This window comes from Triticum aestivum, chromosome 6A (assembly GCF_018294505.1).
Source record: "Triticum aestivum cultivar Chinese Spring chromosome 6A, IWGSC CS RefSeq v2.1, whole genome shotgun sequence".
Taxonomy (NCBI): domain Eukaryota; kingdom Viridiplantae; phylum Streptophyta; class Magnoliopsida; order Poales; family Poaceae; genus Triticum; species Triticum aestivum.
In genome coordinates this window covers 96,695,993-96,711,117 of record NC_057809.1, presented here as the reverse complement: position 1 = coordinate 96,711,117, position 15,125 = coordinate 96,695,993, and the positions used below count along the sequence as shown (strand labels likewise).

General features: G+C 47.8%; 1 protein-coding gene across 1 annotated transcript; it reads right to left on the bottom strand.

Annotated features, from left to right (window-relative positions):
- Positions 1-2,757: 2,757 nt before the first annotated feature.
- On the bottom strand, positions 2,758-7,204 carry LOC123132266 (E3 ubiquitin-protein ligase RLIM). The gene is made up of 6 exons (XM_044552050.1): positions 7,025-7,204; positions 4,301-5,666; positions 4,093-4,143; positions 3,918-4,016; positions 3,611-3,763; positions 2,758-3,040 (listed from the first exon to the last, which is right to left on the bottom strand). The coding sequence occupies exons 2-6, from the start codon at positions 5,606-5,608 to the stop codon at positions 2,903-2,905; spliced, it is 1,749 nt and encodes a 582-aa protein (XP_044407985.1). The 5' UTR covers positions 5,609-5,666; positions 7,025-7,204; the 3' UTR covers positions 2,758-2,902.
- Positions 7,205-15,125: the final 7,921 nt, after the last annotated feature.

Sequence of the window (15,125 nt, the reverse complement as noted above, 5' to 3'; positions counted from 1 at the left end):
CAGCACGTAGTTTTGTCAGTTGCACCTTTTAGTTGTTTCATTCTTTACCTACCAATGAAATATTGAAATGATACGCAATATTGCGTATTTGCACAAAAAAAAAAGTGACAGGATGCCGGTTACAGAGTCAATGTTCCTACAATGGAGAAGTATGTTTCTTTTAGTCAAAAAGATCTTACCAATTAACATAGCCGTAGTAATGGGCATTTAACTTCATAATATTATCCAAGAGTAAGCTACTATTTTGGCATTCCAAGACAAGATATGGGAATATAAGAATTCCAACAGTTTTCGTGATATTCGCATGGCAGCGAACCCACATGCTCAGCCACAGTTCGAGAAAGCAACTTTTTCGAGTACTATCTTGGATGGGATTATAAGTTGGGCGCGTGTTTTCAGGTCTTCAATTTTATTAGTGAGTAAATGTGTTATGTCATAAAATATATAGTTTCAGATTAATCAGTGAATGAACTTTCTAAACATATATGTTTTGCTAGTCAAATTAACAATCTAAATTTTCATGCCAGACTTATATTCTCGTCCAGAGGGAGTACCTTGGGCTGTTTGGATGCTGCCCACGGCAGCCCTACCAAAATTGGTCGTGCCAATGTTTTGGCGAAGGACTTCGGCGCCAGCGGCTCGCCCACACGCGGATTGTAAAAACTGAACGGGCGACCAAAATATTGGCCGTGAACCAAACGCACGCCGCCCCCATTGCTCAACGCCAAATTATTGGCATCTGCCCAACTATGCTTGCCAAAGTGTACAATAATCTCTCAGTAATGCTTGCCAAATGTTGACGCGTCCCAAGTCGCCAAGCTCAGCGTCCACATCACCCCAGCATGCTTAGAGCATCTTCAGCCGCGCCTCCCAGGCCAGTTTTCGGCCGCCGGCGTCAAAAAATCGGCCCAGTTACATCCCCAAGGGCCCAATTTTCGTCGGCTTGGACCGAATTTGACGCCGGCGGACCCAACCCGACCCCGGCGTGCTGGGGGCGCTCGGGGGCGCCGGGCGAATCTTTTTTGGCGCGAAAGAGCCGCGGGCCTCCTTGCCAGCGACTCGTCTCGCTTCTCGCCACTTCGTCATCCTCATCGCCTCGTTTCCCGCGGCGAATCAATGCCAAAGCTGCGGCGCGCTGCCGCGCCGGTCAGCCTTCGACATTGATGCCTCACGAGCAGTGCAGTGAAAACGAGACGACGCGCGTCCCCTTGCATGCCACACGTAACGCGGCGGCCACGCGTACGCGCGGCGCCTCCGCCTACATAAAGCCGATCCCCAGCGCGCTGGTGGCACGCACAGAGTCTCCACCACCGGCGCCACCTTTCTCCCCCTTCCTCCCTCTCCTCTCGCCGTCTCCAGCTCAAAGAATGGCCGAACGCTTCCCAGGTAACGGCGCGGCGGCGAACGGCTTCGGCTGCCGCCACCTTCACGAGAACGAAGCTCGGCTCCTCTTCGAGGCCGAGTACCAGGTCCCGCCGGACATGCGGGTGCCCGGGGCCTGGAGAATCAGCGTCGACGGGTCTCGGTGCCGCCACCGCCCACCAGGGCGGCGCGGCGCACGGAGATCGCGCGTATCCGCTCCTCCCTGCCGCGGGCGGCAAGGGAGGGGCCACGCTACGTCCCCGACAGCCCGCTCTGGGAGCCATACTTCCGTCGCCGCCACGCCGAGCAGCTCGAGGCCACCAACGGCATCGTTCCCTCCGGCAGGCTCAACTCCGAGGGGAGGCGCCGATGGTAGGGCGTGCCCGGCCACACGCTGGATGCCGTCCTCGAGTACATGGAGGGCGGCAACACGCCGAGGCTGGAGTACCCTCCCCCCCGTCCTTCTCTCGCCGTCGTGGGAGCTCGTGGTCGCCGAGGCGCATGGACCCCGGGGCGTCCTCCTCCTCGCCAGGTCGGTCGACCGGCTCTCCCTGCCTCCGTCCCGTCAAGCCGGAGCCCCAGGACACGCCTGTCAGCGCGCGCACCCGCAGCTCCGGCGTCCGCATCGACGACTCCGCCCCCGCCTCTGGCCGCCTCGCCCTTGTCAGGCCGAAGCCGGAGCCCGGCCTCCCCGCGGAGTACGAGGAGATAGCCCGGCGCGACTTCTCCGATGAGGACGCCCTACGGTGGGGGCGGGACGACTACCTCCGCGACAAGGTGGTCCGGCAGCGCCGGGCCCTCGAGGAGATAGCCGCCCGCAAACGTGGGCGCGAGGACGAGCACGGCGTCATGGTCCTCGACAGCGACGACGACGACGACACCCTCGGACCGTCCAACCCGCCGCGCCAACCGGGAGAGGGTTGCAGCAGGGACGGCGGCCACGGCAGAGACGACGACTACACGCGGTTCTACCGCCTCCTCGACATGTAGATTTGCAAGGCGGCGGGTGGCGAGGGAGACGGCGAGGAGTAACCTAGTAGTTTTTTTTTTGTAAAATATTTTAAATATGAACAAACTCGCCGAAGTTTGGTTGAATTTGCACCGTGTTTGTGCCGTAATTTATATTTTCAAAAAAATATGGGCGCCGTGACTGGGGGGCATCACGCCCCGGCATGTCATTTATCGTCAGTGCGCTCCCAGGGAGCGATTTTTAGCGCCTCCTAGGGGGCCAACGGCTGGACATGCTCAACCTATAGCCGGTCCATTTGGCGTGTGCTTTTCATTGACGCTTCAAACTGGCACTCGATCGGCAAAAACGTCTAAATTGGACAAAACTACATCTTTAGTGCAAGTGTGCAACTCATAATAACAGTCTAAAATTCACAAACTGGAGCCTTCACAAGACACAACCCATTTCGACATTCACAAACTGGAGTGAGCCCATCCAAGATTATTCACAGGTCCACGAACCACGACTATTTCACATCACATAGTAATTTATTTACAGGTTTGAGACCTCAGCTCCTACAGGATGTTCAGTTCAGTTCAGAGAGGGCAGCGCTGGAGCTTTACAGACTGGGCACCAGTTCTTCTGCAGGAGCCACTGGCGAATGCAGCACACATGGTACTGGTGCTCACACCGCAACCTGCCAACCTCTTCGCCCTTCACGAACTCCTCCTGGAACAAGAACAGCAAACCATTTCCATTTCAGTAAGCGGTTACAGGTCAAGTAAGTAATCCCACCCTTTTCTTTAGATAGAAACAAGTTAGGTAATCCCGTTTAGCCTATTGGACTATTTTGCACGGCAGACAGGGAGATAATTGGCGTTGTTGTTAGGGGAAGATTCAGACGACAACTTTGTTCGGCGGAATCATTAGTAAGGATGATGGCAACTTAAGTACAAACGGTGTTTAATGCATTGACAAGAACCAAACACCTAATAAAGTAGCTGGTCATCTTCATGATGAGACACTTGGATATACATGGCAAAAAGAAAACAGATACCAGGATAGTGGGATCGCGACGTTTTCTTTAACAGGAGGATCATGGCGGTTTTGAAAGCGTTCTTTCGGTTATATGCAAGAAGATTAATCAGGACATTAAACACAAGAAAGTCAACATATCCACTTCGATAGCAAATTTTTTCTAAGAATGATAGATGCAAAACACAATATTCAATAACTGTAAGGTTTTTATTTTACTCTATAACATGTAGAAGCAATAGGATCCAGTTGGTACATGTTTACCTGGCATATGCTGCATTTGATGTCATCTATGACTGATCTGTTTCCTTTTGCAGCAACTGGTCTATATAAACGCCTTCTGATACATTTTGCAAGCTGTTCTTCAGAAAGAGCAGTACTTACGTATCCTATTCTCTCTTCTAATGCTAATAGTTCCTGTTCAAAAGAAGGAAAAACAAATGCCTCTTGAATAAAATATATACCAGAACAATTTATGCAAATCATAAAGTTGGGGAGGAAGAGTTCCTCAAAGAAACACACTTCTGTAATGAATCCCTTTAGTCAGAACTAGACGTGACAAAAATAATACCTCATAGGACATGTTGTCAATATCCATCCGCATGTCGCTATGCTGATCATGGGAGGCGAAGGCACCAAGTAACAGATTTGTCTCCAGTACCCGCAATTGCTGCTAACATGTTATCCATGTTCAGCGAAAAGGTAGACGGCAAGAAATTTACAAACATGACGTCAAACTAACTAACCTCATAAGTAAGCTCAGCTTCTTGTTCAATCCTCTCCAGCACTAGCAATACCTACATACACATACATAAGAAAAAAAACACTTATACCACATCCATAGTCATAGTGCATAGTCTTTAGCAAAATCATTATCAACAATAATCCTACATAAAACCTATCTACAAGAACAATACAACTGGAACAGTATAAAAAGGTGTTTTGGAAAAGGACCTCTGCAATGCCTTCCATGTTTATGCGTCTGTGGCCACCTCTCTCCCTTGCCAGACTGCGAAATGTTTGTGGGGGGCTTTGCTCAAAGCGAGAGCTTGATGTTCTCCTGGCAGTCCGAGTACTCGATCCCTGACGACTAGATGAGTAAATTGCATGAGGTAGTTCCACAGAGACTGGTCTTATGGAGCTTTCTGAAGAATCCTCTTCCACAGAAAAATCAGCACCAACTGACTGTTGATTCCCCGCGGTAGACTCATTCAGATGAAGCATGGCGTCCTCTCTTTCCACAGACATCCTGAACCTAGTGTCTCTAGGAAAAGTCCGTCTTGTCCTTACTGATACTGCTGAATCCTGAATATTTCTACTGCGGCTTCGTAATGTTTGTTGCCGAACTGATTCTTCGGTAGTTCTGATTCTGGGACCATTAATGCTAGGATATATTGTATGTAAATGACCTAAACTGGATGGATCACTTATGACTCTTGATCTGGAAGAGCTTTCCCCATCAGAAGTTCTCTTTCTCATAGCATCAAAGCTCCTGGTACGAACAGAATCAGACGAGCATCCTGATGGCAGAACATCAGAGACTGAAGTGCAACCAAGGTTTTTAAGACCACGTGGTCCACGTCTCTGTTCTCCACTAACAAGACTATATGATGGCTTCGCACCAGCGATAGGAATTCTAGGTATACTAGGCTGATTACTAAATGACGAAGAGCAAGAATATCTAGCTGTGCCCAAATTCAATTCCTTATCCTTCTGTCTATGTGTTTTAGAACTTAGTGAAGCACTCCTTACCAAGGACTCAGCTGTATGTGCATGCATACCTGAAGAACCAGCAGGATGTGAAACCTCAGGATCAGGTGCTATCAGTTCAGCATCTTTGGCAGTTAATCCTTCTGTCCCAGTCTGTGGAGCATCTGAACTCTGATTCTCTACAATGGTTTTCTTACTACCCTCCAGACACCCGGCATCGGACTTTCTTCTACTACTTTCAGCAACGTCAGCCCCTTCCAACAACGTCTGCCTTCGCTTTTCCTCACCAAATTTCCTAAGGGGAAAGTTCTTAGGAAATTTGGAAGGGCTTCCAGACATGACATTTGAGCTTGCATATTTATATGAGCCATGTAAGTATCTTGGTCTCTCCTGATAATCAGCCAGCCTGGTTTTCATAGGATTGACTCTTGAAGTGCTTCCCTGTACATCAGTGTTCTGACTGGTTGTCTCTTCAGGGCTTCGATTTATGCCTGAACCTCTTCTGAGAAACCCAATTGCTGCTTTGGATCTCCTATTTAAATACTCCTCCATGTAACCAGATGTCGCTAAATACCAAGATGAAAAAAAAAATCTCCAATGCTGAGCAGTTCTGCGACCACAAGTTGCAAGGATCAATAAGAAATAAAACCTGAACAATGGATGCCAAGAAATGGTTCTAAAAAAAAGGATGCCAAGAAATGAATAAGCAAGAAAATGAAACAAATGAAACACAATAGTGTGATTTTTGAGTCATACTATAGTCGTAGACTGCTGAGTGCAAGACGAGGCATAAGAGTGCGCTGTACCATTACATTCTCTCTCTACCATGGGATCCCAATCAAATATACAGAAATGAGCAAGACAACCAATAAATTGTACTCCATCCGATCCAAAATAAGTGTCGTGGTTTTGTACTAAGGTTAGTTCAATCTTAGTTCAAAACTGCGACACTTATTATGGATCAGAGGGAGTACTAAAATACAAAACCATGCGCATATATTTATACGAAACAACAAGCCAACAACTAAGTTCAGAAGTAATATGTTCATCTTTGATTGTTGTGCTTAGCTAACTGCCCACAATGCTCCAGCCAAAAACTTTAGTCACTAAAATATTACATACAGTTTTTTCACGCTAAATTACAAAAGGAGGATATAATATTCACAGCAATGTGCAGGGCTGAATGCTGAATCCTAGATGGTTTGCCACAGAACTCCGCGGTCACAAAAATCCAAGAGTAGCAACACTTGGTTCAGTTAAAAATCCAAGAGTAGCAGCACTTGGTTCAGTTAGACAGACGTCCTAATAATATCATGACATAAACAAGATCATGATGTCATCAACAACTCTCTCCAAAAAACAACAACTTATAATGCAAACTGTATTTCTCAAGATAAGCTTTACAAAAGGATCGGGTCCACGCCCCACATATCATGACACGATCATTGGCACCCTGACATCATTCGTCTATCCACATGCCCCTGCCAAGTGATTCCTCTGAACCGTAAGCAGAGAGCACACAAACCGTCAGCAACCCACTAACCAGTTTTCTTAGAGGAAATAACTGCGAAAATTTTGCATAACTGCTGCTCCATTCAGAAATCTGTGACGGAACTGCAACTTAATTATAATGAAATGTTTTTTTCCTATGTGGGCGCAGAAATATTAATGGACCAAAACTGCGCCCAAGAATAAGGTGCTCCTAACTATTCTCTTGGCATTCCCGAACCTAAAACCCACAGTAACATCCATCTACTTTTTTTCCGTTAAAAAAACCCCCACGGTAATTCACGCCGAAGCTGAAGCCGAGATTGATTTCGCGAGGTTGTGGCAGCCCAACATCCCAGCACATGCAACGGCGTCAGGCAGAACGAGTTCCTGACCCTCCAAGCCTCGAACGAGAACGCACACAGGCGCACACACACACAAAAAAAAAAAACTGAAGCAGAGACAGCAAACCAGACGTACAGCGGCGGCGCATTCCGGTCGCAGACCGAACCGATCGAGCGGGCGGAGAGGGAGCGCGCGCGGCCTCTTTCCCCCCGCGATGGCGGCACCGCCGGCCGCACCTCGTGCTGCGGCGGCGGGGCCGGAATGGGAGGAGACGCCGGGGAGGAGGAAGGAGGGGAGCGGGGGAGCAAGTTGGGGGTGGGGGGTGGGGGCGCCTCCCGGCTCGGATTCCTTTCCGCCTTGGCAGGATCCGAGGCGATTTAAGTCGAGTCTAACGAACGACACTGGACGGGCGGAGCGGGCCGGGCGCGGCGTGTGGTGACCCGACCCGTTTGGAGGCCGCGTGGAAGTGGAATCCTACGGGTACCCACTTTGGACGGAGGGTACCCCCACGTGTGCGGCGCGCGGGGCCCGCGCGTAGGGCGTGGGGCGCTAGGGTACACGGTTCGTGCGGAGTAGGCGTGCACGTGACGCAAACGGGGGGTTTGGGTAGGCACTGGCGAGAGGGACGAACTGTAGTAGTACGTGCACACGAGTGGTTGCACGCCTTTTTTGTTTTTGAAAAATGGTTACGCGCCTACGCGTGCAGCGGACCGTGCAGTTGTCACCTTTTACGTACATCCATTTCTCCCACAAATATTTTCGGGCATAAAGGATTTTTTATTTTATGAAAAAAATCTAATCTATTTCTCAAACACCATGACGAATATAAAGAATACAAGAAGGAATAAAAACCTTAGGCCGGCTCGCTGGCTAGACTGCATCGTCGTCCCTTCCTTGGAGATGCTAATTGGGAGCCCGTAGACAGTGGCGTATCCAGGACCCCGCCCCAGGGGAGGGGGGGGGAGGGGGGGGGGGCTGGGCCTGGGACGTGTGGAGCAGTTCCTTCATCTGTAGCACTGTCGATACTGTTTAGCACGGTGCTGACGCTGTAGCAAGCTTGGGGCATGGGGCGAGGCTCAATCCAGGATCCGCCCCTGCCCGTAGAGGCTACTCAAGTTTTTGCTCAAGGTGGCGGTCTTGTCGGATCTTCCGTGAGAATTAGGGAAATGCATCGTTTGGTGATGGTTACTGCTATGAGCATGTGCTTTTGGGGGCGCAATGTACGTTGTCACATGTTGCTCTTGAACGACACCTTCTAATCCTACTGGCTCCTGTTGTTCACTCGCCGATTCCTAGACGGAAAGGGTGGAGAGTGTGTTGACTCAACCTGAGATATGGTCGGGGTTGTGCTTTTTTACATATATGATGTTGCTCAAAACACGGCCCTTCATCTCCGTGTCTTGCCTCATCGCTATTCGCAGCATGATGTTCGACTAGGCGAGTTGTTCTTGTAGTTGCAGCCGTGGTGTTATGAACTTTATGCCGTCAAAAAGCGTTGTATGAGTTGTTTGGCTATTCTTCTTCTATGATACCGGTAAATCTTTTCATGGTGTATCATTGAAAAATAAGTGTGAATGAAATCATACATTCAAGTGGTTGGATGGTTAGAGGGACAATGGTATCCTCAGTCCACGTTCACCTCGACGATGAGGCGCCTATGATGACTTTGTAAATCTCAATATGATATACCGCCTCAGTTTCTCGAAGGTGTTCATAAGGATAGGGTATACGTGTGTACAATCATAAAAATGAGTGTGTGCGCGTATATATGAGCGTCCGTGTTCCGTACTGATGTTAAGAAAAAGTCAAGATAATCTGGAAAAAAGGCTAAAAGTTGTTGGAGAAATTCAGCATGCATATGTTTTTTTTACCTGTCATTCCTCCTGAAACTTTGCATGCACATAGATGACGTGCACATGTATTTTTTTGGTAAAACCGAATCAGAGCTTTTAAAATTTTATTTTTATTTATGATTTTAGAGCAACTCCAACGGGGTGACCCAAACGGACGCGCGCTTTGTCCGCTTTTTATCCGTTTGGGTCGGTCAGGTGAACGCCGGCGTCCGCATTTTAAAATGGGTCGGCTTGACCGTCCAACGGAGAGGCCGACCCAAATGTGTCGGCGTGGGAAAAAAACAAGTTGCACGAAATAAACATAATTAAACATAAAAGTGGCCGGTCAAACGCCGACCAAAGTCCACCTAGATCTAATAAACATTAAATAAAACATTAAAAAAGTCTGCGCCCGCCTGCTGCCGCCCCGCACGCTGCCCTAGACGTCGTCGGCCTTGCCCTTGCCCTTGCCCTCGACGCCGCCGTCGCCGGTGAGGTCGATGAAGACCGGAGCAGGGCCAGCCCACTCGAACGCCGCCTGGTACGCTGCCAGGGCAGCCTCCTCCGGCGTCTGCTGGGGCGGCGGCATTGCGGCAAGCCGCGCTCCTCCTCCTCCTCCTCCTCCTCGAGCCGGAGCACCTCCGTGTCGCGTTGGAGCATGGCCTCGTAGCGCATCTGCTCCTCGCCGTCGGCCTGCTCCTGGCGGAGCCAGTGCTCCTTCCATCGCTTGAGATGGGCCGCCTCTTCCTCCGGCGTCGCGGCGAAGTGGACGGGAGGCGCGCTCACCCACTCGCGGTACTGGCTCGTGCACGAGTAGGCCTCCTCCGGCCAAGTGGGTGAAGGTGGGGAGTGCTTACGCGACGGCTCCGGCTCCGGCTTGGGCTGTACGGGCGGCGACGTCGGAGGCGGCGGCACGAAGAGCGGGGCATGGACGGAGTCCCCCGCCGCCGACAGGGCAAGGGCTTGCTCCAGCCCATCCCAGTGCATGTCCTCCTCGATGCGGCTAGCCTCCAGCGCGTGCTGCAGGTCCTCCTCGAGGGCGGCTTGGTACTCCGCCTCCGCCTCCATGTCCTCCGGCTCTACCTGCCGGGGGCGGCGGTGGGAACGGCGGCGGGACGACGTCGACACCCGAGCGTCGTTGCTCCTCGTGTTCAAGGGCGAACCAAGCCTCCCAGTTAGGAGAGTTGGCGGTGTACTCGGGCAGCCGACGCTGCTCCGGCGCACCTCATCGTCGTGCGCCCGTTGGGTCCGCGGAACCGCCGGCACCGGGATCCCGGTTTGGATCCAAATGCCAATGGTGCGGCAGCGTCACGTCGGGGTAGGGGAGGGGCTGCCTGTACTCCCAGTGCCACCGCGCTTGGTGCACCGGGATGTGCAGGCGCCGACGTCCAGGGCGGAAACGCGCCGGTGGTGGAGGGGGAGGGGGAGCACGGGATGACGAGGCGCCGGGGGTGCCCTTCCCCTTGCCATTGCTTTTGCCGAAGAGGCCCATGGCGCGCGCTAGGGTTTGCGGTCGCCGGCGAGGAAGTAAAGGAAGTGGTGGGGGGCCAGATGTGGACGGGAGAAGCGGATGAGGCCGACCCCGCCGCACGCGTGGTTAAAAAAGGATGCGTGCACTGGCTAACGTGTGGGCCCGCTGTCGGTGATCGTCATAAATAAGACGACTGGTGGCGGTTGGGTGGCCGCCAGGTGGGGACGCGACGGACGGCGAGGAGACGTGCGCCGCGTCCACGCCGACGCATTCCAGACGCAATTTTAGGTCGGAAATGGGTCGGCGCGGACGCCGGGCGGACACGATTTGAGTTTGGGTCGGCGCGTTGGGCCGTCACTTTTGTTCGCGCCGACCCAAACAGACGCGGGTGGACGAAATGGGTCGCCTCATTGGAGTTGCTCTTACAGCTTATCCAGAAGCATATAATCCTTGGAGCAAAAATAGGGCCATCCCCAAAAATCACACGCCATATATTCTCGGACGGGGAGAAAATCTCTGGTATGCTCGGCGGGGAGGTGGGCATTTTTTTAGAAAAGGGGGACTCCTCGTCCTCTGCATCAGAATGATGCATACGACCACATAAATAAGTAAAATATGTTCAATGATACGTCTCCAACGTATCTATAATTTTTGATTGCTCCATGCTATATTATCCACTGTTTTGGAATATATTGAGCTTTATTTTTCACTTTTATATTATTTTTGGGATTAACCTATTAACCGGAGGCCCAGCCCAGAATTACTGTTTTTTTTGCCTATTTCAGTGTTTCGGATAAACAGAATATCAAACGGAGTCCAAACGGAATAAAATCTTCGGAAACGTGATTTTCTCACCGGGTGATCCAGGAGACTTGGACCCTACTGCAAGGGATCAAAGAGGTGGTCACGAGGGTGGGGGCGCCTAGGGCGCGCCCCCCTGCCTCGTGGGCCCCTCGGTGCTCCACCGACGTACTCCTTCCTCCTATATATACACACGTACCCCCAAACGATCAGAAAACAGGAGCCAAAACCCTAATTCCACCGCCGCAACTTTCTGTATCCACGAGATCCCATCTTAGGGCCTGTTCTAGAGCTCCACCGGAAGAGGGCCGTCATCACGGAGGGCTTCTACATCATCCTAGCCCCTTCGATGAAGTGTGAGTAGTTTACCTCAGACCTTTGGGTCCATAGTTAGTAGATAGATGGCTTCTTCTCTCTCTTTGAATCTCAATACAAAGTTCTCCCCCTCTCTCGTGGAGATCTATTCGATGTAATCTTCTTTTTGCGGTGTATTTGTTGAGACCGATGAATTGTGGGTTTATGATCAAGTCTATCTATGAATAATATTTGAATCTTCTCTGAATTTTTTTATGCATGATTGGTTATCTTTGCAAGTCTCTTCGAATTATCTGTTTGGTTTGGCCAACTAGATTGGTAGTTCTTGCCATGGGAGAAGTGCTTAGCTTTGGGTTCGATCTTGCGGTGTCCTTACCCAGTGACAGAAGGGGCAGCAAGGCACGTATTGTATCGTTGCCATCGAGGATAACAAGATGGGGTTTATTTCATATTGCATAAATTTATCTCTCTACATCATGTCATCTTGCTTAAGGCGTTACTCTGTTTTTAACTTAATACTCTAGATGCATGCTGGATAGCGGTCGATGAGTGGAGTAATAGTAGTAGATGCAGAATCGTTTCGATCTACTTGTCACGGACGTGATGCCTATATACATGATCATGCCTAGATAGTAATTTGTTCAACAGTAATTTGTTCACCCGCCGTAGAATACTTATGCTCTTGAGAGAAGCCACTAGTGAAACCTATGGCCCCCAGGTCTATTCTCATCATATCAATCTCCATCATTTTTATATTATTTTGCTATTTACTTTGCTTTTACTTTTTAGTTTGCATCCTTATATCAAAAATACCAAAAATATTCTATCACATTTCACTCTCGTAAGTGACCGTGAAGGGCTTGACAACCCCTAATCGTGTTGGTTGCGAGTAGCTATCGCTTTGTGCAGGTACGAGGGACTTGAGTGTGGGCTCCTACTGGATTGATACCTTGGTTCTCAAAAACTGAGGGAAATACTTACGCTACTCTGCTGCATCATCCCTTCCTCTTCGGGGAAAATCAACGCAAGCTCAAGACGTAGCAAGAAGGATTTCTGGCGCCGTTGCCGGGGAGTCTACGCAAAAAGTCAATATACCAAGTACCCATCACAATCCCTATCTCTCGCATTATATTATTTTCCATTTGCCTCTCGTTTTCCTCTCCCCCAATTCACCCTTGCCGTTTTATTCATCCTCTCTCTCTATCCTCCCTCTCTATTTGCCCTTTTTTCTTGTGTGTTAGTTTGTTTGCCTGCTTGTCGTTATGTCTGAAACTGGGGAAGTTATCGCCAATTTGGGCGATAACAATATCATGGAAAATCTGATACTCCTGCTAAAGAACCTACCATCTTTCATACAAAAAAATTCCGTGTTGGTAGTGGTAATATTATTGGAAAAGGAGTTATTCAAGATTTCTTTACTTGTGCCGGTGCTTTACCATCTATGGGTAGTTCTATCCTTCATAGAACTAGTAGTCTTGCAGACGCTATTGCCATACTTGTAGTTTAACTTGAAAGACAATCCATGCACATGCATCCTTCTATACAAAGGATTTTTCTGGAATTTTCTAATATTGAGCATTCTTCTGTTAAGCATGTCGCTACTATCTTTTTGGCTCATGAGTTTAGATTCATAATAAGAGAAGCCAAAGAAATCTTTGCGCATTATAGGGTGGACGCTTGCCGTCCTCCCATAGAGGCTATCCTCTTTGATCAAGAAGAACTAATGCATTTTCAATCTCTAGATTATGTTGCTTTCAATGAAATTCTTAGAAGAAAGGTTCCTACCAATGTTTTAGTTGATAGAATTTCTGATCTTAATGATGATTTGGCTATTCGAAATAATGAACTAGGATATTCTCTTGAATATAGGCTCACAAAGTTCTGTCAAAAGAATGCTTATAATGATGAATTGGTGGTGCATTATGAAGGACCAAAGGAGGAACCTAAACCTCCCAAGGTTGATCTTGGGGATTTTTGTCCCGTTAAATTTAATCCTTTTGATTACTTTTGCTTGCCTCAAAGAAAACTTGCTGCCGAACATAGAGAATATGAAACAAGTTTCACCAATCTATCTTATTACTATGGCAATACTTAGATCTATTCTTGCTCGTTATGCCTAGCTAGGGGCGTTAAACGATAGCGCTTGTTGGGAGGCAACCCAATTTTATTTTTATTCCTTAATTTTTGCTCCTGTTTAGTAATAAATAAATTATTTAGCCTCTGTTTTGGTTGTGTTTTTTTGTGTTTAATAGTGTTTGTGCCAAGTAGAACCGTTGGGAAGATTTGGGGAAAGTCTTGTTGAACTTGCTGTAAAAAACAGAAACTTTAGCGCTCACGAGAACTGCTGTAATTTTTATTTTGAAGAGTGCTATTTAGTTAATTATTTTTGAAGATGATTAATAGATAAATTCCTCACGTCCAGAAATTTATTTTAGAATTTTTTAGGTTCCAGATCTTGCGCTAGCTACAGATTACCATAGACTGTTCTGTTTTTGACAGATTCTGTTTTTTGTGTGTTGTTTGCTTATTTTGATGAATCTATGGCTAGTAAAATAGTTTATAATACATAGAGAAGTTGGAATACAGTAGGTTTAACACCAAAATAAATAAATAATAAGTTCATTACAGTACCTTGAAGTGGTCTTTTGTTTCCTTTCGCTAACGCAGCTCACGAGTTTTCTATCTTGAGTTTTGTGTTGTGAAGTTTTGAAGTTTTGGGTGAATTCTTTTGATGGATCATGGAACAAGGAGTGGAAAGAGTCTAAACTTGGGGATGCCCATGTCACCCCCAAGTTAATCCAAGGACACCAAAAAGTCAAAGCTTGGGGATGCCCCGGAAGGCATCCCCTCTTTTCGTCCACTTCCATCGATAATTTACTTGAAGCTATATTTTTATTCACCAACATGATATGTGTTTTGCTTGGAGCGTCTTGTATTATTTGTGTCTTTGTTTGCTAGTATGCCACAATCATCCTTGCTGTACACACCTTTTGAGAGAGCCATATATGAATTAAAATTTGATAGAATACTCTATGTGCTTCACTTATATCTTTTGAGCTAGATAATTTTGCTCTATGTGCTTCACTTATATCCTTTGAGCTAGATAATTTTGCTCTATGTGTTTCACTTATATCCTTTGAGCTAGATAATTTTGCTCTATGTGCTTCACTTATATCTTTTGAGCGTTATAATTTTGCTCTATGTGCTTCACTTATATCTTTTAGAGCACAGTGGTGGATTCGTTTTAAAGAAACTATTGATATCTCATGCTTCACTTAAATTAATTTGAGAGTCTCTTAATAGCATGGTAATTTGCCTAATAATAATATGCTTGGTATTCAAGATTTGTGAAACTTTCTTTTGAGTGTGTTGAATACTAAGAAAAGATTGAAGCGTAATAATTGTTTTGAGATATGGAGGTGATAATATTAAAGTCATGCTAGTTGAGTAGTTGTGAATTTAAAGAATACTTGTGTTGAAGTTTGTGATTCCCGTAGCATGCACGTATGGTGAACCATTATGTGATGAAGTCGGAGCATGATTTATTTATTTATTGTCTTCCTTATGAGTGGCGGTTGGGGATGAGCGATGGTCTTTTCCTACCAATCTATCCCCCTAGGAGCATGCGGGTAATACTTTGCTTTGATAAATTCTAAATTTTTGCAATAAGTATATGAGTTCTTTATGACTAATGTTGAGTCCATGGATTATACGCACTCTCACCCTTCCACCCTTGCTAGTCTCTCTAATACCGCGCAATTTTTGCCGGTATCATACACCTACCATATACCTTCCTCAAAACAGCCACCATACCAAC

Bases quoted from the DNA above. Each gene is read 5' to 3' on its own strand.
- LOC123132266 (XM_044552050.1), bottom strand. From the start codon at position 5,608: ATGGAGGAGTATTTAAATAGGAGATCCAAAGCAGCAATTGGGTTTCTC. The intron at 4,144-4,300 runs GTCCTTTTCCAA...ATGTGTATGTAG, and splicing joins ACATGGAAGGCATTGCAGAG to GTATTGCTAGTGCTGGAGAG. The intron at 3,041-3,610 runs GTAAACATGTAC...TTCTTGTTCCAG, and splicing joins TCAAATGCAGCATATGCCAG to GAGGAGTTCGTGAAGGGCGA.